This window comes from Caenorhabditis briggsae (assembly GCF_000004555.2).
Source record: "Caenorhabditis briggsae complete genome, chrIII, whole genome shotgun sequence".
In the NCBI taxonomy this organism is placed as follows: Eukaryota; Metazoa; Nematoda; class Chromadorea; order Rhabditida; family Rhabditidae; genus Caenorhabditis; species Caenorhabditis briggsae.
In genome coordinates, this window is record NC_013490.2 from 7,232,574 (window position 1) to 7,258,858 (window position 26,285).

General features: G+C 36.2%; 8 protein-coding genes across 8 annotated transcripts; 3 read left to right on the plus strand and 5 right to left on the minus strand.

The window, feature by feature from the left end:
• Positions 1 to 4,954: 4,954 nt before the first annotated feature.
• On the minus strand, positions 4,955 to 6,082 carry CBG17974 (the record flags this gene model as incomplete). Its single annotated transcript, XM_002641992.1, has 5 exons — positions 4,955 to 5,098; positions 5,150 to 5,266; positions 5,311 to 5,399; positions 5,445 to 5,715; positions 6,062 to 6,082. 5 exons carry the CDS (start codon positions 6,080 to 6,082, stop codon positions 4,955 to 4,957), a joined length of 642 nt encoding a protein of 213 aa, XP_002642038.1.
• Positions 6,083 to 6,324: 242 nt separating this feature from the next.
• Positions 6,325 to 8,143, plus strand: CBG17973 (the record flags this gene model as incomplete). The annotated part of the gene is made up of 5 exons (XM_002641991.1): positions 6,325 to 6,648; positions 6,701 to 6,897; positions 6,945 to 7,055; positions 7,103 to 7,645; positions 7,687 to 8,143. 5 exons carry the CDS (start codon positions 6,325 to 6,327, stop codon positions 8,141 to 8,143), a joined length of 1,632 nt encoding a protein of 543 aa, XP_002642037.1.
• A 2,525-nt stretch (positions 8,144 to 10,668) lies between these two features.
• On the plus strand, positions 10,669 to 11,131 carry CBG17972 (the record flags this gene model as incomplete). Its single annotated transcript, XM_002641990.1, has 3 exons — positions 10,669 to 10,713; positions 10,762 to 10,937; positions 10,981 to 11,131. The coding sequence occupies 3 exons, from the start codon at positions 10,669 to 10,671 to the stop codon at positions 11,129 to 11,131; spliced, it is 372 nt and encodes a 123-aa protein (XP_002642036.1).
• Positions 11,132 to 11,182: 51 nt separating this feature from the next.
• CBG17971 lies at positions 11,183 to 11,965 on the minus strand (the record flags this gene model as incomplete). The annotated part of the gene is made up of 2 exons (XM_002641989.1): positions 11,183 to 11,809; positions 11,858 to 11,965. The coding sequence occupies 2 exons, from the start codon at positions 11,963 to 11,965 to the stop codon at positions 11,183 to 11,185; spliced, it is 735 nt and encodes a 244-aa protein (XP_002642035.1).
• A 588-nt stretch (positions 11,966 to 12,553) lies between these two features.
• Positions 12,554 to 12,769, minus strand: Cbr-nspd-9 (the record flags this gene model as incomplete). The annotated part of the gene is made up of 1 exon (XM_002641988.1): positions 12,554 to 12,769. One exon carries the CDS (start codon positions 12,767 to 12,769, stop codon positions 12,554 to 12,556), a length of 216 nt encoding a protein of 71 aa, XP_002642034.1.
• Positions 12,770 to 21,551: 8,782 nt separating this feature from the next.
• Positions 21,552 to 22,685, plus strand: Cbr-acbp-7 (the record flags this gene model as incomplete). Its single annotated transcript, XM_002641987.1, has 6 exons — positions 21,552 to 21,642; positions 21,689 to 21,793; positions 21,850 to 21,916; positions 22,186 to 22,346; positions 22,392 to 22,487; positions 22,531 to 22,685. 6 exons carry the CDS (start codon positions 21,552 to 21,554, stop codon positions 22,683 to 22,685), a joined length of 675 nt encoding a protein of 224 aa, XP_002642033.1.
• A 217-nt stretch (positions 22,686 to 22,902) lies between these two features.
• CBG17968 lies at positions 22,903 to 23,543 on the minus strand (the record flags this gene model as incomplete). The annotated part of the gene is made up of 3 exons (XM_002641986.2): positions 22,903 to 23,001; positions 23,081 to 23,460; positions 23,504 to 23,543. The coding sequence occupies 3 exons, from the start codon at positions 23,541 to 23,543 to the stop codon at positions 22,903 to 22,905; spliced, it is 519 nt and encodes a 172-aa protein (XP_002642032.2).
• An 885-nt stretch (positions 23,544 to 24,428) lies between these two features.
• On the minus strand, positions 24,429 to 25,227 carry CBG17967 (the record flags this gene model as incomplete). The annotated part of the gene is made up of 3 exons (XM_002641985.1): positions 24,429 to 24,659; positions 24,735 to 25,141; positions 25,188 to 25,227. The coding sequence occupies 3 exons, from the start codon at positions 25,225 to 25,227 to the stop codon at positions 24,429 to 24,431; spliced, it is 678 nt and encodes a 225-aa protein (XP_002642031.1).
• Between the last annotated feature and the right edge of the window lie 1,058 nt (positions 25,228 to 26,285).

A 26,285-nucleotide genomic window follows, 5' to 3' on the forward strand; every position in this document is an offset into this window, starting at 1 on the left:
TCTCCATTTTTCATTTCTATCTGAAAACAGAAGAATAACAGGCGGATATCCGAGTGCCAGCCTTTTTCCAAATCTGATTCTATCCAAACTTTCAACGTCGACAAAGCGAAAATCGCCAAAGGAATCATGTTGATAGTGACTTCCCTATCCGAAAAACGATAAATTTTCTCGCTTTTCTCTCTCTAGCCTGTCCGCTTTTTTTCACATGAATTTTGCACTGACCAAGTGATACGAAGAGAGGAGAAGACACTAGTCGTTGGACGATCATCCCTCTTCTTCCGATTCGAAAAACTTTTAACGGGTTGTTGTGGTTTGGTGACGTCGAAACATCAAGTTTCGATCATAGAAGAGTTGAGAGATGAAAACGAAGAGACGATTGACCAATCACTTCTCTTCTTTTTTCTATTTTGGGTAGAGCGGATGTGTCTATTTGATGACTGATTTATTTTCATTCTTCTCATTGGAATCTTATCTTTTGGGTTCGAATGAAATTTGCAAACAGTTACAGTATACTTACCGATGGAAAAAATAGCTTTCGACCTGACAAAGAGTTTTGAAGATATCAAGAAGTAGTCCACTGACAAAACAATTATTATAATGTTCACAATATTTTTTTAGTTGGTCCCCGAGGGTATCCTTTATATTTGAGCTCAAAGTGGATGCTCAGAGTGTTTACGGTAATTGGTTCTTTCTGTCCAAATAGAATATTCCGAATGAAATGAAAAATTAGCATCCTTTTCAAATTCTTAAGCAATTTTCAAAATCATTTATTTTTTTTAGCTGGTTATTCAAAGACTCAAGGTTGAATTCAGCAAGTAGAGCTTAAGCCGTTCAATGCAAAATGACGAATTTTTTTCTTCTAATATAATATTTCGCTACAACTTTTCTTAGGATTTTGATAATTCTCCAGTATTTACAGTTTACGAAGCGGTTGCGATATAGCAGTGTGCGAAACTATTTTCTTTTCAAAATTTTGGAAAGTTCGAAATGACCTGAAACACAATCTTCGGAATTTCGGAATTCCGGAAAATCCCGATTTTTATGCGAAATTCAGAATTTTTGGAATCAAAAATCGAAAGACAAAAAGAAGTTGCTGAAAAACTGTTCCCTCTCGATCTAAAATCGGGATTTCCTTCCGGTATTTGGATATACATAACTCTTATAGCGCCACTATTTTCAGGATGTTTGGAGTTTCATTCCGAGAATTTGAGTTCCGCACATCCCAGATGTAGAGGTAAACTGTAAAATATGGATAGTGTGCTGGTACTCCAATTTTCCTGTGAAAAGCTATCAATAGTTTTTGGGTGCTTCTTTTTTCAAATCTAATTTTATATATTTCTATGAAAAATTTAAGTACTTCCGACGAGAATTCCAATATTTTTAAACTTGATAATAACAGTGAAACGATAGCACCCAAAAAGTTTTTCATTACTTTTCTATGGCTGAGCAGAATTTTGATAATTTCCTTCGACTGAAATACCAGGGTTGAATCAAATGCCTATGCATCATTTTTGATTCAAGCTATGTAGAACTAATTAATCCGATCAGAGCCTGCTCCATTCGATCACTTTTTCTTTTAGTTTTATGAAACTTTCTAAAATTCATCACATTACTCTCAATCGAGCTTTATCTTTGTTATTATTGAATTCTCAAGATACTGTATCGAGGAGAACATTCTCTTTGTTAACATATTATTTTACCTTGAACACACCTCCGTTACATTACAAACATCCGCTCTTGCGAAGAAATGGACAAAGAGAGGAAACTACCGTAACTCTCAAGGTTGTTCTTGGTTCCAATGAGTTGATAAGTCACTGATATATGAAATTTAAACTCTTGTTGACGACTTCATTTTTCTGAAACTTCTCTACCAATGTTCGGATGGAATTCAGAAAACAAAGAGAACCGGAAAAAGTGTTATTTTGATGGATTTTAGGTGACGATGTGATTTTTCTTCTGGGCAAATATTTGGTATTTGGGTACTAATTGGGTACTTACTACGTTATATGTATCGAAAATTAAATCACTGGTTTTTGCCATCTTGGTTGTAAGGGTTTACTGGAAGTCGTTTCTTGAAAACTGAATTCATGATTTGTTGAATGAAAAAGACTTTATTTAAGGCTTTTGGAGCTTTTCAGAGTATTTTTTTTGAGTTGCTGTGGATATCGATCTTGCATTTGTTTTGAGTTTCAAAAAAACAAAGCACTTTTACATCCGGTATGATATACCCTAAAACCTGTAATAGAAGAGCCTCCTTATCTTTAATCTTGATCAAACTTATCTCGGTTTCTGTAAAAGGTATTTTTTTTTCAAAGTTCAATTTAAATATTTGGCAGTATGGTATGTGTTTTAGTTTGCTTGGTGCAAGAATATTTTAATTTCTCAGAAAATCTACATTAGATATGTTCACAAGCTTCTAACTGTGACACACTTTCTCTATAATTATTTTTCAGAGGATGTGATACTTTCTGATGGTATAATGTTCTTGGCTTTCCCATGTTCCATCATAATTGAAATAGTTAGCGCATGCGGACCATATTTAATCAGTAACGTGTCGTTTTCAAGGAAATAACGACAAGGTAGCCCGTATTCGGATCATTTCGGAGTGCTTGAAGAACTGATTCGTATGCAAGTTGATATTCTTATTATAGAAACACCTGTAACGAACCCGTTGAAAAGCTAACTGATCGCTACAAGAATCAGTTTGTATAATATTTCACCTGTAAAGTTAACCTTCTACAGTTTCCCTAAATTTGATCCCTCCAAACGAACCGGATGCTGTAGGTGTTGTAGTAGAAAACTCTACTCTTGACACGTCATTTGTCCATTGTCTTGCCTCTGAATTCACACCTTTTGATATCCAAATATAGGAACAGAAAATGAATTGACGCCTGATACAAAAGGAGGTGTCGGCCAATCAGAAGGAACCGGTCCTTTCTGCACTCTGGGCTGTACTCAATCAAAGGAGAAAATGGTCGATTGTCGTTCAAAGAGAAGATGAAAAAAGGAGAAGGGATCTAAGAAAAATAATGATTAGACACCGTAGATAACCCCTTTTATTGCAGAAAATGGATAGATAGTGAAGAACGAAATTAGAAGAGGGTCATGTGTTGATTGCTAGAATATAAACATTTATATTTATAGCTACAGGATTGGAATGATTTGAAAATTTAGGAAAATAAAGTTGAGAGGAACGTCCATGAGCTGTTTCTAAGTTTGAGTCTGCGTTATCTTAAATCGAGTGAGCTGAACGAGACAAAAAAATTCAAAATTGCGATCTATCTCAAATATAGTGACAATTAAATATACGGTAATTTTTTCTAAGAGCTTAAGCGACCGCCAGGGGAACTTTTCGTAACACTTTCAGATCATCACACAAATCTGTGTATCAAGTGCTCAACTACTGGTGAAATTTTCAGATGATTTGTAGACATTTCGATATTTCGAAAATTCCGAAATCACAACATTCATAAACCAGGAAACACTAATAAACAAACAATTCAGATGTTTCTCTGAAATCAAAAAATACAGTGCGTTGCAAGTTTATATGTCCACCCTATTTTTCGACTGCCACGGGAGAACCGTCAACGTCTTCATATTAGGTATTGAAAACTCAGATTCAGAATCAAAAATTACTTATGGCTGCCAAATTTCAGAATCTGAAAAGGGGTTGGAACCAAGCAAAAGGGGTTGGAACCATGCCTCTCACTGGGAAAGAATCTTACAATGATGGAATCGACGACGAAATCGGAGAAGGTGATCCTAGAGCAATTTTTGATAATCCCCGAAGTTTATACGACAAGGGAGAATTGTCATTTTGAGATATCCCTCTGAAGAGAAAGCGCATCACACAAGGGGTTTCCTCCACCCCGTTCCTTTTTGAGATGTGGTCTGGATCCTTGCGCAAATCATCACAAAAGGTTAAATATCCGTCCACATTGAATATATCAACATCTGAAAAGATTTTTTGCAAAAATCAAATGTTTCGAATTCTCAAATTCAGGCTACGTTCGGTGGATACAGTCTCCTAGTGGGGTGTGCTTTCTTTTTGGAGGGATATCTCAAGATGCTCCCTTGTCGTATAAACTTCGGGGAATATCAAAAAGTGTTCAAGAATGACGTCATCCGTTTCCGTCGTCGATTCCATCATAGTAAGACCCTTTCCCAGTGAGATTTCGTCGTTTCTTTCGTCGTGAGAGAATCCCCTCCCTCGCATCAGCTGGTCCATTTAACGTGGTTCCGATCTGGAAAAACCAAAGTTCTACTATGGCTAGCTATCTCTCCGGGTCGAAATTTGATGGAGAACGCGTGGAGTGAGTTTTTTACCTTGCAGAAAGTACAGAACCGGCGGAGTGCTCAGGAATGCGATCGGTGCCGAATGATCAGATTCGGAGCAAAAGTTCAGGTTCTGCGTTGCCAAGTTTTCAAGAGATAATGTGATCCTGGGTTTTGATAATATCGAGGCAATGGGAATTCAGTTGGCTATTGAAAAACAACCACGTTGTCATCAAATAATGAATGACGCTATTCTTGTTCCGAAATCTCAACGAATTGTGGAAGTGCAAGTAGCAGGCATACTTGCTAAATCTCAGCCCGGCCCGAGTTGGCCCTGGTCCGACCAGGGTTGGCCCTGACCACTCAGAACATCCCAGACCGTACCAAATTGATGTCATATAACACATTAATGACATTAATGACTACTGCTGATGGACACCCCAGTCTTTAGTTTTTGTATTATGGGCACAAATGTTGAAATGGACCTATAAATATGCAACGGTCGCAAAAGGATGATTTTTCGAAAAGGGTCCATAACTCGGGTACTTTTTCAGATATCATTTTGAAATTTTGCAGACATAAGTAATTTTTGATTTTGAATCTTAATTTTTAATGTTTATTATTCATCTTGTACAACTCATACTTATTATTCATCTTGTACAACTCAAAATCGTTTCTCTCATGGTTTCTTGAGCACTGCTTCCAATTGTTTCTCCTTTTCCCGGATCGCCGCATTTTCTTTGAGTTGTTGTGACGAAAGTCCACCCTTTAGAAGAGTTTCAGCTTGATCAGAAATCGATGGTTCCGGAAGGGAAGATTTGGGCTGGAAATGAAGAAAATGAAGTTTAAGATTCTTTTGATTTATGTGCGATACTTTAGATATTGGAGGAAGTGAGGGTGAAGACTTTCCAGGCTTCTCATCAGTGATAACACCAGCATCATCATAATCGTCATCGTCCCAGTCGGATATTAATTCACAGTCGAAAAGGAACTGAACTTGTAAAGATTTAAAAGTTTCAAGAAAAATAGATATACCTTCATACATCTGTACCAGTCAAATCTAGTCGAAAACGGATCGCAGATGACTTGGGGAAGATTGTATAGATGGAGACAACGATAATGCACTGGAAAATTTAAAATTCGTTGAGTTAAAAACTCTCATAGCACACCTTTAATCCTGTCCTGCATCAATTGAATCAGTTCGTTTCCTTTATCTCTTCTCGTTTTCTCATCGCACGTCAACTCGTACTTTTGACACCATCGAGCAGTTTCATATCCATAACGACGCCAAATATTATCATAGGGTTCACAGTAGCAATCAATATCATGAGTAAATGAAATACAAGGATTCTTTTCACAATGTGTACAGAACCTCTTATAATGATTGTATTCCTTCTCACACCAATCTTCTGATGGATAGTTAGCATTTGCACATTGATGCTGGAAGAAATCAAATTTAATGAGAAGCGTTGGCTGTCTCGGCCATAGTTTTCTAAGAATCAATATTTTTGACCAACTAAAACAGGTATGGTAGAACTCGACAAGTACTACAAAATTATACTGTTGGGTAACTTTATCTTTTCAATGAACAAAGTGATAAGCTATGATGTGGCTGATCTGGGATGGGCTGGATACTGCCTGTTCTTTTGGCTCGTATCGTCTGGTACTTTGTTCAAAGAAAATATAAAGTTACCTAAGTAGTTTCAATTTGTAATATGTATCAAGTTCTATCATATCTAATTCATGATCCATGATATTTTTAGGTTAACTGAATTAATTCAGTTACCTTAAAAAAATTATCATTCATTCCTAAAGGAAACTATGTCACAGCCCGTTTTCAAGTCTGAAAAAAATTATATCTTTTTGAGTTTTGGTTGTGGTGAACACGTTTTTTTCAAGTATAGATTCAGAAAAGAACGGAACTAATAGTAATATATCTTCAATTTTTCTCGTTACTCGTTGATAAGCATTCCTAAATTTTCATCAAATATAGTGAGTTTCTCCTTCCCATACTTTGAAATGGCCTATAATCGAATTTACAGCACTAAAATGTGTCCGTGTGTGTTGATTGATAAACTGAGAAATGTTTTCGGCAAGAAAAAAAGAACTAGTAAAGAGACGAGTCAATCGAGTAACTCGGCAACAAGTCCAGTTGAACCAGGGGAAGATAAAAAAAAGGAGAAGAGCAAGAAGAGCAAGAAGAGCAATAAGAGTAGGAAAAGTGAGAAAAGCGAAAAGAGTAGAGGGAAGAGTAAAGGAAAGAGCAAAAAGGCGAGAAGTAATATCAAGAGTCCAAACAATCCTGGTTCTCCTTCTGATCACAACACTCCGAGTAGTCGTTGTAGTAGACCCGATCAGAAGATCACTGAAGAGGTAAGATTAAAGAATTTTCAGTTGTTCAAACATAAATTGTGCTCAGTTCCAGCTTAATGGACAAGTCATCCACAACAAGCCAGACCCGAAAAACTTTCTTCTGAGAGTTCTTCAATCAGAACGTCCTGACTTGATTGGTCCCGATTCGAAACTAGACCCCGGGGAGCTCAAAACATTAGATACGCATCTATTGAAAAAGGGCGAACTGAGAGATGGGATTGATATTCAGCTAGGAGATACTTGTAAAACGTAAACCGAGATTGATTCCGGAAATTTGAGAAAATCTCTTTTTTCAGTAATGATTCTTTAATGCTCGGTTCAAATGGCGAAGTGGAAATCAAATCGCTCTATGCATACGGTCGATTTGGATCTGTCTACATAGTTATACGAAAGAACGAGGATAGCAAGTTTGTAATTAATATAATTAGTCACTCTTAATATTTGATTATGTCAGAAATGGTGAAGAGCTACTGGATTCAATGATATTGAAAACGAGTCGTAGAATGTACGCATCGGCCAGGATGGAACACGAAATCAAAGTTTTAAAGTATCTCCAAGACAGAGAAAAAAATAGACCAACTCATATAGTTCCAATTATTTCACATGGGACTGCTGGTGGAACACCCTACTTTCTGATGCCAGCATTGGATGCAAATCTGGAGAAAATCAGACAAGAAATCGGTCATAAAATGCCATGGGTCGACGCATTTTACATTGGACAAGAGGCACTGATAGGCATTAAAGAATGTCACGATCTTTCGATTATTCATCGAGATGTTAAACCGACGAACCTATTGTTAGCAATAGGAAACATCAAAGCTTGGGTTCTCTCGGATCTTGGAGATAGTTGTCCGGTTGGAAAATCTAAAATTCTTTCGCCTCCAGATGCTCTAACCATTCCATATATTTCGAGATACGGACATGTGGCGACCCAAAAACCGATGAAGGCAACGATTGCAATGGACATCGAGAGTTGGTTTTACTTGTTTTTAGATCTGTGAGTTTTTTTTTAAATTGAGTTCAAGGTTCGTATTTCAGTTTCATCGTTCTTCCTTGGAAAAATAAAGTTGAAGAGGATGAAACTCTAGCTGCCAAAAACGCATTCTGGGAAAACTTGAGCAAATTTTTCGAGAAAAATTGCTCAAAACTCCCTCCTCAAATACTTCCAATCGCTCAAATCGTTGTTGACAGCTCAATTGAAAAACCGTACTCTCAACTAACTGCGATTCTTCGTGATGGCTTCAACAAGAACAATAAGACCTCTCCATGGAAACCAGATTGGATTGAAAAACGACCGAAAAAAGAACAGGCTCCAACCCGTCCGAAAACTACAGGAAAAGGTGAAAAAACGAAAAGTGGGATGGCTTCTTCATCGACAGGAACATCACAAACAACGGAAAGTGTCTCAAAGAATCAGAAGACGTCAGGAAAGCAAAGTGAACCAAAGAGTGTTTCGAAAAGTGCTGTGAAGAGTGTAACCAAAAAAGTGAACTAAATAAACTTGTGTTAATTAATACTGTATTTCTGATTTTGCTTTTAGAGCTGGTGTATATTTTTCTTTTCCATTGCTTCATTTTGTACAAAAAGTATGTAGATTCACAAAAAAATACGGAAAAAAAGTTTCTTAAAAATCCGAAAATAAGAAACCCGCATCGAAAAAGCGAAGTGGTGTCCGGTGGCCGTTAGTGAGTTTTCTAGTCCCCAGCCAGTGCGCGATAATTTTGCTTTCAAATTTTTTTCAAGGGGTTTTTTTCCTGATTTCCAACAGTTTCTTATCGATGTTTTCATTAATACAAAATATTTTTTGCAGAATTTTTAGGAAAAAAATTTCAGGGGAAAACCAGAGGACGAAAAAAAACCATCAAAATATCTACTACGAACATTTCGCGCGCTGGTCGGGAACTAGAAAACTTACCCACGGCCACCGGATATCACTTTGCTTTTTCGATGCGGTTTTTTTTTTCGTTTTTTCTTCATTTTTGTGTGAATCTGCATACTTTTTTGTACAAAATTAAGCAATAAAACTAAAACTTTTGCTTGAAAACAACAAACCTTATATCCCAAACAGAATGGAACTAATTGAATGGGAGGCGAGTCATCAGCACATGCCAATGCGAATGCGTCTATCTCACCCATACAAAGTCGATCCCTCATCATTTCGTTTCTTGGATTGCAGAACCAATTCAAACGCTTTGGAAACCTGTTCGGAATCACGAGAATATCTTTTTCTAGACTTTTCTCCTCTTCTTCCTCTTCCAATTCCTCTGGGAACTCGAATGGACCTGTTTAGAAATAGTCAAGTGAAAAAGAAGCAAGGAAAAAACTGGAACATACTGTTGACTGAAACTTGGGCATGAGAATGGTGGATAAGCATACAAATAAATAATAGTAAAAGAAAGAGGGAATGATAGAATTTCATGATGAATCAGTGATTGTGTGACCGAAAAGATCAAGCTATGTCATAAACGAAAAACTAGATAGTGGGAAACACCTGTGGACGCAGATCAAAAGAAAAAAAAACATCACAAGAAACAGATAAGCTTGTTAAGAAGAAAAAAACGACAAATTAAGTTTTGTGATTTTATATTAAACCAGCAAGCTGGTGCTTCTTCGGCGAGATTCAATCTATTTGTTTTCAAATGTTTGTCGCTTCGTTTCTCACTTTTTCTAAATAAAAGGGTCACGTAAAAATATATGTATTTTTCAATTTTTTCAAAAGTCCACAGACGGACACGAGGACGGACAGACGCCTCTAGCGTTTTATTAATAAAGAAGATTGTGTGTCCAGAGACCGTACTCGTGAACTTTTTTTTCAATTTTTGTAGTCTTTGAGAAAGTTTTGTCGTTTTTGTTTCGGATCCGGTTTTCAGAAAATAATTTTCCTATCTTTTCAAAAAATTTTCAGGGTCAGTTTTGAAAAACAATCTTCCAGCCGAAGAAAAAATTGGCAAAGGACGGAAAATCGTTCAAAAAATTTAGAAAAATTTCAAATTTGGACAACCAGGGACCTGAAACTATCCGACCCTTGATTCTTCGAGGATGCTGATTTGGACTATACAGGGTGGGGCAAAAGTTTGGCAACAAAAAGAGGACGTCATAACTTCTCGGAAAGTAGCCCAATCAGTTTCAAATCTTAACAGGACTTCATCAATAAGATTTGTAACAAAATTAAATCATAGTTGATTGTTTTTGACAGCTCTGTTTCCCATGGCGGGGTTCAATTCCTTTTGGTTGCGTTTATGCTGGCACGGGGGTGGTCTGCCGGCAAATGGTCCCTCTCCGTGAAAGGAATATTTTTGAGAGCCTCCAAAATTGTGTTAAGACAAACCTGAACACATGCTTAAAAATTTCCTTGCACGAAAAGTCCCGTCGTATTGTTGTCTGACTAGAGACAGGTCATCCTTTCTCGGGGATCAAATTGGAGAAATTGGCTTGGCACTCTTGCTGAACATGTTTTGTCGTCTGAGCAGGCGCTATATATTTTTGGATTGTCTATATATTTTTGGCTGAAATTGGCTTGGCACTCTTGCTGAACATGTTTTGTCGTCTGAGCTTTTTTTTCCCACCCTGTACAGAGTGAAATAACCTCTTTATAACATATAAACCTGGCCCAAAGAATAGGAAGTTTTTTTAATTTTCCGAAACTTTTCAAAAAAAAATTCATTAAAATGTGGAAATATGAGATTCCACATAATTTTAAGTATAACCAAAAAATTCAAGTTCTGAACCATCCTAGGAGTGGAGAAAATCACATTCGAAAATTGTCGATTTGCACTGAAAACTCGATTTTTGGTACTGAAACTGAAATTTCAGCACTTTAGAAGTTTCTCAAGCAGATTTCGAAAACCGATTATGCAAATTAGGAAGTCAGCTTAAAAGGTTCTCTTGTCAGATGTCCACAGACATCCAACAAGTGGTGATCCCAAATTCGAAAAAAAGGTGAACACGCAGTATCTTTTTTTGAAATTCAAACTTGCCTGGTTTTCATTTTGATAATTTTCTCAAATCAAATCTGCACCAATGACTGAGAAGAAACAATTCATTGCGACAGAACCATGTGATAAAGTGAATCCAAAAATCACGGGACCATCAAAATCCTATAATATTTTCCAGATCAAGTTCGTTGCGGAATCGCAAGATGAACAGAAGACGACTTTGAAAATCACGAATCAGAGTGAAATGAAACAGGCATTCAAAGTCAAATGTACTCGAAACGATCTATTCCGTATCAAACCATCGACTGGAATTCTCGATTATAACCAAACAATCACTGTGATCCTCATTTACAAGTAATTTTCACATTTTTAAATTTTGATTTTTAAATTCTTTCAGAGGTGGCCAAACAAAACCTCCGACTGAGAAACAACAATTCGGAGTCTATCACATTCCCGCACCCGAGAATTGCACTTGTGAAGGAGCATGGGCGGAGCATTATGGACCACCACAAGGAGAACATAAACTTAGAGTCGTCTGGAATGAATAAGAACTCTGACTAGCCAATAAAATATTTATTTAAAACATTTATTTATTGAAGTTAACATATTCCGCAAGTCTGTCCGCAATACATCCTAACTGTCGAAATAGCCGCAGTGTTACAAAAGTTTTGCCCAGCAACCAGTGCTGCACAATCTGTACGGTTATCCTTACATTGCTCACAATATCCACAAGTAGCTTTGCAATACTGACTTGCGAACGCTGGTGAAGAAGTGCAGACAGATGGATCCAAAGAGCAGCTGGGAATGGCATCGATGCATCCGTTGATACGGCAAAAACCACAGAAATTCGGACAATACTTGGCATAAATCGGGCGGTATGCGATGGAAGACTGACATTTATCCCAGGTTACTTCTTTGCAAATTTTCTCAATTTCCGGAGTGTATCCAGCAGGGATTGTCCATTCACAAGTATATTCTGTAGCTTTGCAACAATATCCGCAAAGTTTTGGGCAAACATCAACTGATCCTCGCTTGACGATATCATTCGGAGTCCATGCTCCCGATCCAGGTTGGTAAAGTCCGTCGGTTCCTTCCAGCATCCAACAATTTCGAGGACGGGAAGACGATCCACCAGGAAATACGATGGATCCATCCCCATACTGCCTTTCACATTCTTTATCTCGATATATATTTTCACATTGTGTTGCACGCTCAGACCAAACATACTGAAAATTAAAAGCAAAAAATACATATAACATTTGATTTGTAATTACTGTTCCATCAGGTAAAAGAGTCTTGCAATCTGCATCCACAGGGTCCGTTGCTAGAACTTCAGAAGTATGAGAAAAAATAACACTGACTAGAAAAATTAATAAAGCCATTATAAAGTTTTCAAATGGACTATAAAGTTTTTAATTTTATTTTTATTCGCGTTGTGGGGAAGAACTGTCAACTGTAGAAGTTCGAAAATTAACACACTGGGCATCTGTGCAAACAACGCCCTTTAGTATCAAACAGTATTATCGAGAAGCTGTTCAAATTTTTCTGTATGTATACTGTAAATGTGGGCGATTTTAAGAGATCACATATCACTATACGTATTATACTCATTATACTCATTGTTATACTCATTGGTATTATACTCATTTATCAAAACTTTCGAATTTCCCAACGGAAAGCTAGTTGCAGATGGAAAATGTCAAAGATAAAACTACCGTAAACTGAAAAACATTCAAACGATTTTCGTTTATTTTTTTGGCAGAAAAAGGATAGTGACAGACCGGACCGACTCAAAATTACTTTGGAACTGTTAAGAGAACGAAGAAGACAGCAAACTATGTGACATACTTTTCAACGAAAAAACAAAAACTTTTCAAATACAAATCTTTATATCAAAAAAGAAGTTCACATTTTTGATAAAGAACACGACGATCGGCTGGTGGCGGTTTCGGCTTCATTCCAATGAACGATTATGGGCCCAAGTAGCACGATTGATCGGTACGGGCCTTGAAGACTTGAGCTCCTGGATTGGTGCTTCCTCCGGATCCTCCTTGGTTGTTGTTGTTGGATGCACCCGATCCTCCAGAAGCGTAGTCCTCGCGAGCGTATCCAGAAGACGAGGCGTTGGATCCCATGTATCCGGAGCCGTATCCTCCAGCGGACATGTATGCGGACTTGTCAGCCATTTTTTGAGATGTTCTTGAGTTGTTGGAGCTCAGAATATGAAGATTCTACAGGAATCGCTTGTCTTTTATAGCAAATATTTTTTCAGATCTGGGGCATAGATAAGAAGAAAAATGATGATGTTACGTGGGCGTTTTTTCTATTGTTTCACGCATTAAAATATATTTTTTCTTTTTTTAGATTCTAATTATTTTTCAGCGTAAGTTCACGTTTTTATTTAGCACAGTTTTTTTCCGCTGCGGGGGAGTTCCTTGAAAGACTGCGATTTTTGGAAGCGATCGAGGGTCCCTAAATTCGTTGTGTTGAGCTTGTTGGAAAATTGGTAATATTGAAAATTTGTGTCAGATCTATTTTTATTCTTCACTTTAATTCCCTCAAACGGAAGTAAATTCAAACTTGTGATAGCATGGCTCCCTAATTTTCAACATTGAGCCAATTTTTCTCGGTTTCTGTGAAAGATATCAAAAAATGGTCAACTAATAAAATATTTTTGATATTATAACTAACATTTAATTTGTTAACTACTTTTTTATATCTTTCACAGGAAACGGTATATGGGCTCGAAGTTGACTGTTTGAGGAGAGTTCTGATAGTGTTTATGGTATTTCTAAGTTTTTGGATTTCTATCAATTATTTATTTCTTGCCTTTTATTTTTTCAATTTAAGACCCCAAAATTTTTTCGCGGCCCTTAATCCTTTTTCGAGTTTGCTAGGAACCTTCCATTTTTTTTTCCAGGGATCCTTGAAGTGAAAGAAAACCATATTTTCTTTGAGGATCAGACTAAGCAATTTAAAGCTCTTCAGTAAAACAACAATTTTTTAAAATTATTTTTATTTGTGTTCCCTACAAACTGCAACAATCCCAAAAATTCCCAAAAAATTCAATATTCCGTACTTATTTATGAAATTAGATCTGTGTTGTTCATTTCGGTATATTTAGATGTTAATTTCAAGATTAGATCCTGTTTTTTTTTAGTCCCAACAGTGATGTTTTCGTTTCGGTTTTTGTGTCTACCTAATATCGGATTAGCAAGCCCACGAACGAAATCCGTGGTTCATTGAACAAAAAAACAATGGATACATTTGAATTTCGAAAAAAAAACGACAAGGAGAAGGAAGAGGAAAAGCCCTTGGGACCCCGTTTTCAGGCATGTAGAAGCAGTGAGCCGTGAAGCTTGGACGGAGGTCAAGGAGGCGTTGGCGTTTTGTGTATTGGAATATCGATGAGCTAGATTATTCGACGAGTTATCTTCGTTTCGAAAAGTTATATTTTTAAAATATTTTTTCGGAAAATGCGGGTCTGGACAGCAACCTCGCCCAATTAAAACAAAAAATTTTGAGCTATGGTGTCCCCTAAAAATATATCGCATATTCCCAAAAATATAAAAAAATAGCGACATATCACATACCGTAACACTCTAATAGAATGCCAACCAAACCGTCAGTTTTGAGCTCATATATCTCGGTTCTTATGAGAAATATAAAAATTGTTCTACTAAAAATTTTTTTTGATATTTCAATGGAGCAGTTGCCAGTCGACTACTTTGCTATATCTCTTATAGGAACCGAGATAAACTAGGTCAAAGTTAATAGTGGAAAGCCCCTGTTCCTTAATCAACTTTAACTTTGAACCAATTTACCTCTGTTCCTGGAAGAGATATTAAAAGGTGATCAATTATCAAAATGTTTATCATAATATCAGAAACATTGTGTCAGTAGTTTTAACATCGACGTAATCTAAAACGGTTATAGAAATACAAAGAATACTTTAAATGGTTCCTAAACTCATTTTCTGTGTATTCCTTAGAATCCTTTTTCCATCTTTCCGAATTGGTCCTTCCCACAATGAGGAACTCATTTCTCAGTTCTTCCTACGACTTACATAATTTCAAACCGAATTGACATGCACTGCCTTCTGACTGCATAACTAGTACTACAGCTAACTTAACTAATTTTTTCAAATTCTCTTTTTTCTACTTCTCCTTTCTTTTCTCATATTTCTTTCATTTTCCCAAATTTCTTCACACAAAAAACACAGAGTCATCATCTTCATCTTTCCGAGTTTTCAAAAAACCGAAGATTCGTTGTTATTATTATAATGGGTAGAAAAAAGAAAAGTAAATGAATGTTGTGGATGATGGATTGAAACGAACCTGACAACATAAACATCACTTTTTTCTTTTTTCGTTTCTGAAAACATCATTAGAAATAAAAGATGCAAACTGATCCCAAGAAGAAAAAATAAAGCATGACGAACGCAAAAAAAGATGAATGGATACAAAAAGGATACTAACTGAAAGTGCTTTCTGAGTTATATATTCTGAGTTCGAACGTGTGAGATTCTAACATTTGGGAGAAGTTTTAATATTTTAATATACGATTTCGATTCTGCATGTGACGTCTCAAGTGGCGAATCTATGAAATAATCAAATTTTCGACAAACTTCCGAAAACATTACATTTCATCCCGAGAGTTTTATTTGAAGGGGGAATCCGACCAAAAATTTTATTGAATTAAAAATTACTACGAAATTTTAAAAAAAATCCAAAATCCTTGAAAAACGCCGTTCAAAATACACAGAAGGTTTCGAATAGGGACTAGGACCTGAATTCCCGCGAACTGAGAAACTTACTATTATGCCACGGCGGGCAGCCTCTCTTATATATGTATAGCAATTCTCCTGGATTATTCTGCTTTCATCTCCGCCATTTAAAAGACAGGCTGCCAGTCGCCGTGGCCTAGCTTTCGCACTGCTCGGGGATTCCAATCAGGAAAATACGTAACTTTTCCAATATTTTAATTCAACAAAAACATTTTTCAGATCCGATTTTTTTTTGTTTTTCGAGAATATATTCCATTGCTCAGACAGTCTATTAGCATGGAATTACTTTTAAAAAATAATTTTTCTTTGTTCCCCCAAAATAGTGTTGAGGGATGTATCTTGGTGCCCATGGATGTTTTGAACCCTTTCCGAAAAAATATCCATAGCCTCTGTCGAGATCCTTCAAAATGCCAAATACAGAAGCAGAAATGACGTGGTTCCTGCCAAATCGTTCCCTATTTAGTCATTCTCTGAATCACAACACCCTCTGAAATCTGAAAGTATGTTGAATCAGATTTCAATCTGTTTCCTCTATCATCATTCATTCATCAACCAACATCATCTCTCTTCCCTTTCATTCGTCCTACTCTTGCCTATTTTTCTTTTTGTTTTTCTGCATTCCACTGGAAATTTTTTGAATTTTCATCTCATGACTTGACCCTATAGAAAATGAGATGAAACAACACAGAAACGGAATTTCGAATAATAAAAAAAGTTCTGAAGAATTTTCTCTCTCGTTTTGGATGATGATGATGATAGACGCAGGCAATTTTAGTTGAGATCTTGAAAAAGAGGCGGAGCTTCTCGAGCTGACTATGAGGTGCTGAAGGTTCATTTCTCGAAGGTTCACATTTGTAAGTCCGCTGATAAAACGTGGCTTTGTTTGTGCTCGAGCCCACTATAATCACACAAAAGGAACTCATCAGGTTTTTTTGGAGATGACATTTTGAAAATCCCGTTTTTTTCCCACAAATCTAATTTGTATATTATTCTGGTACAAAATAATCGAAGCTGTGTAGGAAAAACGCAAGTCCCACAACTACCGTAACCTAAAAATATTTTTATTTTCCGAATTTATTTCCACTGCTTTTCGTAATTCTTTCTGTTAACATAAAATTTTTGATAGTTGAAAATAAAAACCTTTCTAGGTTACTGTAGTTGTCGTTGTGGGACCGTTGCCCACGGCCACCAGCGGGTCTCTTCCACAGCACTGATTATTTTGTACCGTAGAAATTGAGAGTTTTTTTTCAATGCTTCAGATTCCAAACTCCCGTTTAGATATGTTCGAAACCATTGAACACATTCAGATCCAATTCCAGCACAGAAGAACTTGAAAATTCATATATTTTTCTTTTTCTGGAACCGTGGTAATCATGTTTCGAACCTAATTATGGAATCTTCAGTAAACTGCGTACGTGAGAAAACGAAACTACGCTTATGGATCTTTTGTCTACAGAATCCGATTTCTGTTGTGAAGCATCTGTTTTGTGAAAAATGAGAATCCGATGTGGGTGTCAAAATGAAGGAAAGACTTTCGACATAATCAACAAAACCTTGTGAACGAATGTTCGCACGATGATCTCTCTTTTGAATTATAAATTTCGCGTTTTTTCCAATCTGTTATTTCGAAGGCGATTTTGAATATCCCTATTCTTGAGCGAAATTGCTCAATGGTCCGTGAAGATTCTGAAGTGACGAGTGTTTTTCTGAAAAGAAATCTTTGCAAAACAGAACAATGGTATTTGTTTTAACATTTCCATAATTCAAAAATGTAATTATTTCTTTCCCAGAATCCCTAAATCCTTCTGAAATGTCGTTTCTATACTAAAGAATCTTTCTGAATCCATCATCCCCCACATAATTTCTCATGATGACTTCTTCAGTTTTCTGATCCATAGTTTTTGAACAAACTCTTAGAAATCACAAGACAATATAGCTAATAAACGGTAGTTCTTTAAATCAACTTCCTTGAGATTGTTTTTCCAAACGAAGCCAATTTTCAAAGGTGACTTTCAAGAATCCGCCCGTCTTAAGAGGAGAATTCTCCTACACTTTTTTTTCTCTCTCTCTCTCTCTCTCTCTCTCGCTCTCTCTCTCTCTCTCTCAATGTTTTAGTTTAAACATCACTTCTAATATTTTAACATTTAAGTTATTTCTTTGAGAATTTCTTATTGCATTTCGCTCTTTTCTTACCCGGGTTCTGCAGTTTACTTCCTCTTTTAATAACCTTTTCTGGGAAGTACCTCCTGTTAGTGATACTTTGAAAATTCAGAAAAAATTGAATTCAAACTTCTCTCGAGTTGAATTTTCTACTTACAAGCTACCTAAATTGAAGGCACCGTAATCTAATAATCTAGTACTCGCGGTTTCCGGAATATGATTTTTTTTTCGAATCTCAATTAGACTACCTCTTAAAATCAACATTTCGTCCCAAACTTAATTTTTTAAATTTAATTGTTACAAGAATCCACTCAACATGTACTTGTTCGCTTCTACCAACGAATGGTTCACACCCATTCAAGTTTTCATCCAAGTTCTCCAAAAAATCTGAATTTTATTTCGTCTAGTCAATCTGTCAATTTCTGTCTGCTCGACTAGTTACGTGTGAATTTTGAATTAAACAAAAGTGGACTTAGAAAAAAAACTAACATGAATCATTCTTTTTTTCCAGAGAGTTGTTCTCCTGGCTTATATCTTTTTCCATTAAATTTTTAAAATCGAATTGAACCCAAAAGAGAGAATAAAAATTGTTGGTGCATACAAAATGAGTTCTCGGGCGTCCTGAAAAGAAATTCATGTTTCGATGGACTACATGAAAAATATGTTCGTATTACTTTCCGTTTTTCTTTTTTCTAGATTCGACTAAAGTACCTTTTCCGGTCAACACAAATGGACTGTAAAACTACATCCTATTGTTTAAAGTCCAAAATAATCGAACTAATAAGATCCCACAAGTTTTTCATCGTAATAACCCAGTCGGCAACTTTTGAAGGAGAATTAAAGGGGCCATCATGGGATATAAGGAAAAGTAACTTTTGGTTTCCAACAATGATAAATTTACATATTAAAGGGGGACTCCGGCTTAATTTTTCTGTATTTTTAAAATGTTCTCAAAATCATGTATTTCCTTAATATTACTTCGAAAAAGTTATAGCAAATGTTCAAAATCGAACTCGAGCTCTCAATTCTCGTCCAAGTTGTTTTCATGCAATTCTTTCTGTCATTTGTGAGGTCTACGAGACTTTTTTGATCTCTTCATCGAGTGTTCTACTTAATAATTCAATTATTTTCGAAAAATACAGAACAAACGACAGGAAACCGAAAAATTGTAAAAAATCGCAAAAAAAAACAGCGCACACCGTAGCTTTGGCCTAGGATTTCCGAGACCCTCTGTTGCATTCTTGACGGCGTTTACAAGGATTTCGGAATTTTTTCTGCGTTTGCACGCTATTTCAAAGAACCTGGTCGGAAAACGCGCTCCAGCGAACGTGAGAAATCACTGGCAATGGAAAAATCGAAAACACCGTGGCAATGGAAAAATTCAAAATGGTCCTGGGAGTCTGATATTGTATGTGGTGGGTATAGGGGCTACTCTAAAACTTTTGACCATAGTACCCATAGGCCACGCCCCCTCCTGGCCGCGATATAATACCGTAACCCCGAACAAACTTTTTTGTTCAAAATAATGATATCGACTCAAAAGTTTAAGATTTTAGTTTCTGGTACTATTATGACCATTTTTTGTGTTGGGACCAATTTTCTACAGTAACCCTGAAGTAGAGAAAATTTCACTTTTTTGAATTTTTTTTTCACTTTTTTTTTGAAATTTCTCAAAAATTTCTCATTGGTTACCGAACCAAACCTTAAAAATTCAATACTTTGAACCTATTTACAGTATAATACCATAATGACATAAAAAATTAGGGGGCCCTTAAAAGGGTTATTTTCGAAACCAACTTTGGTCAAAAAATGAAAATGAAGATAATGATTTGATATAAATTGGAATGGATTACACTTGCTATTTTGAACATTTTTTGTGTTCAGAATAAAATTCTAACTCGTTTCCTTTCAGCTGAAAATTTTGATTTTTTATCCGACTTTGAAAAAAATCACTGAAAATCTGTCGTTGCGAAAATTTTAAAATTAGTCTAGAAGAGATAATGCCAGATTCAAAACCAGCGTAAAAAATAACATTAGAAAATGTCAGTTTGAGTTTGCATATCTTGAGCACAAAATGAGTTTTAGTCCAAAAAGTGCGAAAACACTATGTGGGGGAGCATGGCAACAAAAACTCTTTCAAAATCGAACATATCCGATTGTGATGAAATTTGTACCATATGTAGTATTTTTGATGGGTAGTATTCTGGCAAAGTTTCAAAATTTCTACTCATCGTCTTCGTGCTTCTTTGCAACGCTAAGTTTTTCCCTGAAAATAGACTTGGAAGCAATTTTTTCCGCTTTCTGGTGCTTCGGAAAATGCACGAAGACGATGAGATCGGATTTTAAAACTTTTGCCAAAATACTACCCATCAAAAATACTACATCTGGTACAAATTTCATCACAATCGGAGATGGTCGATTTTGGAAGAGTTTTTGTTGCCATGTACTCCCCCACATGGTGTTTTCGCACTTTTTGAACTAAAACTCATTTTGTGCTCAAGATATGCAAACTCAAACAGACATTTTCTAATGTTATTTTTTACGCTGGTTTGGAATCTGGCATTATCTTTTCTAGACTAACTTTAAAATTTTCGCGACGACAGATTTTCAGTGATTTTTTTCAAAGTCGGATAAAAAATCAAAATTTTCAGCTGAAAGGAAACGAGTTAGAATTTTATTCTGAACACAAAAAATGTTCAAAACAGCAAGAGTAATCCATTCCATATTATATCAAATCATTATCATCATTTTCATTTTTTGACCAAAGTTGTTTTCGAAAATAACCCTTAACAGGTCCCCCTAATTTTTATGTCATTATGGTATTATACTGTAAATAGAACCAAAGTATTGAATTTTTAGGGGTTTGGTTCGGTAACCAATGGGAAATTTTTGAGAAATTTCCAAAAAAGTGAAAAAAAATTCAAAAAAGTGAAATTTTCTCTACTTCAGGGTTACTGTAGAAAATTGGTCCCAACACAAAAAATGGTCATAATAGTACCAAAAACTGAAATCTAAAACGTTTGAGTCGATATCATTATTTTGAACAAAAAAGTTTTTTCGGGGTTACGGTATTATATCGCGGCCAGGAGGGGGCGTGGCCTATGGGTACTATGGTCAAAAGTTTTAGAGTAGCCCCTATACCCACCACATACAATATCAGACTCCCAGGACCATTTTGAATTTTTCCATTTTTCCCACCCGATCTAAATTTTCTCAGAGAATGTGTCTTAAATTTCTTCTGGCCTAAAATTTTTTGGGCGCGCGATTTTTGACTAGGTTCTTTGAAACACCGTGCGTTTGTTCATTGGGATATTAGGAAAATCCATAAATTTGGAAACATTTTAATGCCAAAAAATGTTAGGTCGGAGTCTCCCTTTAAAATCTAAGTTTATCAATCTTCGAAAAAACTCTCTTCCAAACCAAACGTTACTTTTCCTGTCATATCCCATGATAGGTGGACACATGAGATTTTCATGAAATATTTGTTGAATTTCGAATGATGGTCTAAACATTTTTGAGGTTGAGAGGTAAGTCAAGTTTGATGTATTTTTTTCACGAATTCATGCGGATGTGGAGGGCGGTACGGAATGTGATTTAGATTTTCAAGTGATGTATTTTAATTTCCTTGTTCAGTTTTTCAATGAAGCATTATTCGGAGGATGAATTACTTGTTTTTTCTCTCATCACACTTCTTAAAAATATTTTTCCTCAAATATGTTTTCTGATACTAACTGGTTCATTAGTAACAACTAAAATATGTGCTGAAAAAACGCCTTCGAAAAATATGACGTGGCTATTCTAATCAGATCAGATATTCAACAAGTCTTTTTAAGATCCACCCACCACTATTTATCATCAAGTTCCAAAGATTTCGGATTTCTCCGATCGTCGAATTCATTGCTCTGTGAACTTTGGGTTTTCAAAAACTTCTATCTGAATACATTTTATTTAAATTATTACTCGATCTCAATTTTTCTCAATTTCTTTTTAATTGTCTAGTACAAAATTGATTTTCTAGACGAATGCAATCCATGTGGCGAACACTCATACTCTCGACTATTTTACTCGTTTCCATCACATCTGCATGCAACAAAAATGGAGAAGGATGTTTGTGTAAGTTCATCGGACATAAAAGTTTCAGTTGTCAAATAATTTCCAGTAATGAGGAACGTTCTCCGTGATCCACTTCGTCTATCAACTTGGAAAGTTTCCTCACTTAATCGGGCAATCAATCAGCTTCAAGCATACCAACAACTTTTCCATGGTTAGTCTAGATAGACCATTCCAAAACAAAATTCAAAGTAATAATTTGTTTTCTAGAAGACAAACGATCATCTTCGAATGACTATAGTAGTCAATTCTCGGAAATGATGAGACGTCGTCGACGGTGATGATGGCAATGAGAGTTGATGCGAGCTAATTCTCTCCTCTTGGGTTTCACCATGTTCTTCTTCTTCTGATTCCATTTCCATTATCTGCTCATTTTCTGCATCTGTTACTCCTCTTTCTTTTTCGAATATTTTCGATTATATTTCCCTTTTGATGCCGATTTGATGATAGTAACCTAAATTTTTCCTGTTTGTGAAAAGATGTGAAAGAACTGATAAACTATGTTTTCTGTTTTTGATTGTTCCTATTTCTTTTACTTTCTTTCAGTATGGAGAGCGCATTGGATGATTTCAAACGAATCAGAGCTCGGTTCGTTCAAAGGAAAGTTCTTAAGTTTCAGTTTGAATTATTCACGAAGTTTGAAAATCACACCAGAAACATCTGGGGATTCTACCAACAAGCGTTAGTGGGTGATGTCAATGTTCCGAGTGGGTCAGAAAGTATTTTCATCCGATTTTGACAACATATTTCAGAGTTGAACTACATGGAAATCGACGAAGGAGAAAAGTCGTGGATGTGGAAATGGATCAACGGAAATGAGAAATGGCATGCTTGGAACAAGTGTAGAGGTAAACAAAAATGATAATTCTGTTGAAATATCAAAAGTTATAGGGCTCTCGAAGGAAGAGGCATCGACTCAATTTGTCGAAGCTGTTCAAAAATTGAAGTTAGAAATATATCAACTCCTATCCCAATGGAAATTGGAAATCAGCAATGACCCAAAAGAAGTAGAGTCAAACACGGGCGATACCCCATACACTGAATAAATATTTTCTAATTCAATACACATTTTTATTCAAATTTCAAACGGCAGGTTTTCCACAAACATATCCTCTGAATCTATCATTCCACGACATATGACAGACCATCGAGAAGAATTCTCCATGACGACGTTGTCTAACTTGTTTGCCTCCTGGAACCCAAATCCACATCATCCCACAGTTATTTCCACCGCCACTGAAAATATATATATTTTTTTTTTCATTAGTTTTCTTCTAACCCATAACTTCCTTGATTTGGTTCTCCTCCACTCCATTTGACAGCATTCAAGCCTTTAGCATTGCCATCTGTTATGTAGAATGGCTGTAATGTCAAAGTTATTTTCTATAATTCCATGGATGTTTTCAAAAGATTCCAAATTAAATTTGTGTTCACAACTAACACTATGCAATGTGTCTCTCTTGATTCCAGTTCTCAGAGTTCCAAACTTCCACGCAGAAGTAGTCGTCATCATAACTCTTCCTAATTCAGCAATAGTTTCCCTCTCCTCATGATTCTCCACAGCTGACAATCGGGCTCCATGTTGAGCACATAATAATTCTGCTTGTGGTTGATTTGTCATACCAACAAATACTTTTACACACCATCCACCACTTTGCCTATGGACTCTTGTCCATCCGGGTTCACATTTTGTTTCTGGTCTCTCGGTTACTGGTTGATGTTTTGGAGGTCTTCCTCCATGATGTCCTCCACGCCCTCCGGAATAATATGAAGATTCGTGAGATCCAGAGCTTGAATCATCATCAAAGACAATGGAATTAACTGAATTGTTCTTGTTTTTTTTGGAATTTCAGGGAACGCTTACCAGTGACAAAAAGAACGCCAAAAATCACAAGAAACCTCATTGCGAAACAGGAAAAGCAGTTACGGTTGCAAGCCTTTATACCAGGGCTGAGCAAAAAATTTTCGGGAGGAATAAAGTTTTCCGTTTTCCGGTAGGTTTCGGATAATAAAAGTTTGGTGAAATGAACTTCGAAGCTCTGGAAACGGAACATTTTCGGACCAAAAAATTTTTCGTTGAAACTTTTTCCTCTGACAGTTGCATAGTACGGGCAATTCTGTAAAAAACAGGGTATTGGCAAAAAAAATTGACTTGGATTAACTTGAGATTTTCAAAATGTTTCGAGAACCTTCCGGAAAATCTCAAAAAATTATGATATTTCGAAAATACGTTTTTAATTGGAGGTAATTTTCATTTCAACCCAAATATCAGCTTTTTATTTTTTTTTCGGATGTCGTTTTTCGCTCAGCCCTGCTTCACCATGCCCATAGCCTTGCAGAAACTTTTTGAAAGTGATCTTACATAATCAAACTACGAAGATTTTCTAATAGTAAGTTTCAAAAATCTATAGTCACAGTTTTGATCTTTATGAGTTTTCAGCTGGAAATCACCAAAAAATTTGATACCAAAAATCTTAATTTCAAACGACCCGTTTCTTCGAGTGCCTATCACAGGCATAATGCTCATGCAGGTTATACGGTATTTTTGTTATTTTCTGAGTACTATCAGAATTCTGATCTATCAATAGTTACCAGAAAACTGTAAGTGATCCAAATCCATGTTCTTCAGTTAATGTCCTATGAGGACAACTGTAACTAATAAAATCACTGGATTCTCAGCTCTTTTTTGTTTTACTTCCAAGATTGTCGTCTCTTCAAGACTACACGTCAGATTCACAGGATACTCAACATTCAAAATTAAAAGTTTTATTCAACAGAAAAAGAAATAATTATTGGGCCTTTTTTCCACAAACATATCCCCTGAATCTATCGTTCCATGAAATATGGCAGACCATTGAGAAGAATAGACCATGTTGACGTTGATCTACTCGTCTGCCTCCTGGGACCCAAATCCACATCATTCCACAATTATTGTTCCGGTTGAGACCGTTAATCGGTTCTCCTCCACTCCATCTGACAGCATTCAAGTCTTTTGCATTTCCATCTGTTGAGTGGAATGGCTGTAATTTCAGGAAATTTTCTATAAATTCTTAATTTAGATTTTGAAATTTACAAATCAGATGTTCATAACTCACACTATTATTTGAATCTCGCACGACTCCAGTTCTCAGAGTTCCAAACTTCCACGCAGAAGTAGTCGTCATCACAACTCTTCCCAATTCAGCAATAGTTTCCCTTTCCTCATGACTCTCCACAGCTGACAATCGGGCTCCATGTTGAGCACATAATGATTCTGCTTGTGGTTGATTCGTCATACCAGCGAATACTTTTACGCACCATCCACCACTTTGCCTATTTACTCTTGTCCATCCGGCTTCGCATCTTGTTGGTCTCCGGGTTACTGGTGGCCTATTTGGTCTTGGAGGTCTTCCTCCGTGGTTTCCATGATTTCCATTATGACCATGATTTCCTCCACGACCCCCAGAATATGAAGATTCGTGCGATCCAGAGCTTGAATCATCATCGAAGACAATGGAACTAACTGAAAAAAATTGCTCTTTGTTTTTGGAATATCAAGACATTCTTACCAGTGACAAAAAGAACACCAAAAATCACAAGAAACCTCATTGCGGAACAAGAAAAGCAGGTGAGGTTGCAAGGTTTTATAGTGCCTAGAATTTTGCGGAAGCTCTTCAAAAGTGATCTTTCAAAATCAAACTACGAACATTTTCGAAGTGTCAAAAACGTATTTTTATAGTTTCGATCTCAATGCGCTTTCAGTTGAAAAGACATAGAAATCTTTTGCAATCTTCTCGGTAATCCTAGTAACGTGAAACATGAATGGTTTACACTTGTAATGTTTTGATCTCGAGGTACCTCCGGAATGATGTTACAAGGGTCCTTCTATTTTTCCGGGACTTTTTTCTGAGAAGCATCGCCGAAAATTTTGGTTTATTTTTGTTCAGAACATATAAACGTTTAAATTTCAAATGGTCCGATTCTTAGACTGCCCTTCCATGACAGAGATCCTTTAAATCCAGGTTTTACGGTATTGTATGTATGTATCTGTTTTTATGAGAATGTTTCGAATCTACCAATAAGTATCACAAAACTGTCTGTGATCTACACCATGAATACCGTGAAACCTGTAATAGAAAAGCCGGACCTTCTAATGTTCCAAGGAACCTCCGGAGGACCCTTCTATTAGAGGGGCCTTTTAATTACAGTGGCCCTTCGATTTTTGTTTGAACCGCATGAAAATCCATCAATTTCACCAAAAAAATCTAGCAAGTTTTTGCCGAAAAAACTGTGTTTCAACACATTTTTGTGAGATTAATTTCAGGAACATTTTTCACGAAAGACACACGGAAGTTTTCAATTACAAACAAAAAAAATTTGAAGAGGGCCTTACCGTATTTCTCCAAGCTCTTCCCAGAGGGCCCTCCCATTAAATAGGTCCTTCTAATACAGGTTCTACGGTAATACTAGTTTTAAAACAAGTTTTCCAAATAAACTTATTCGAAAAAACTCTGATTTTTTGAAGTTTTTGATTAGTACAAAAATAAAAAGTTTTAGAAAGCAATAGAGCGTTGAAAACTGTAAGTAATGGAATCACTGAATTCTGATAGTGAGATATATATATACCGTAAAACCTCTAATAGAACGACACCCGGATCGTCCACTTT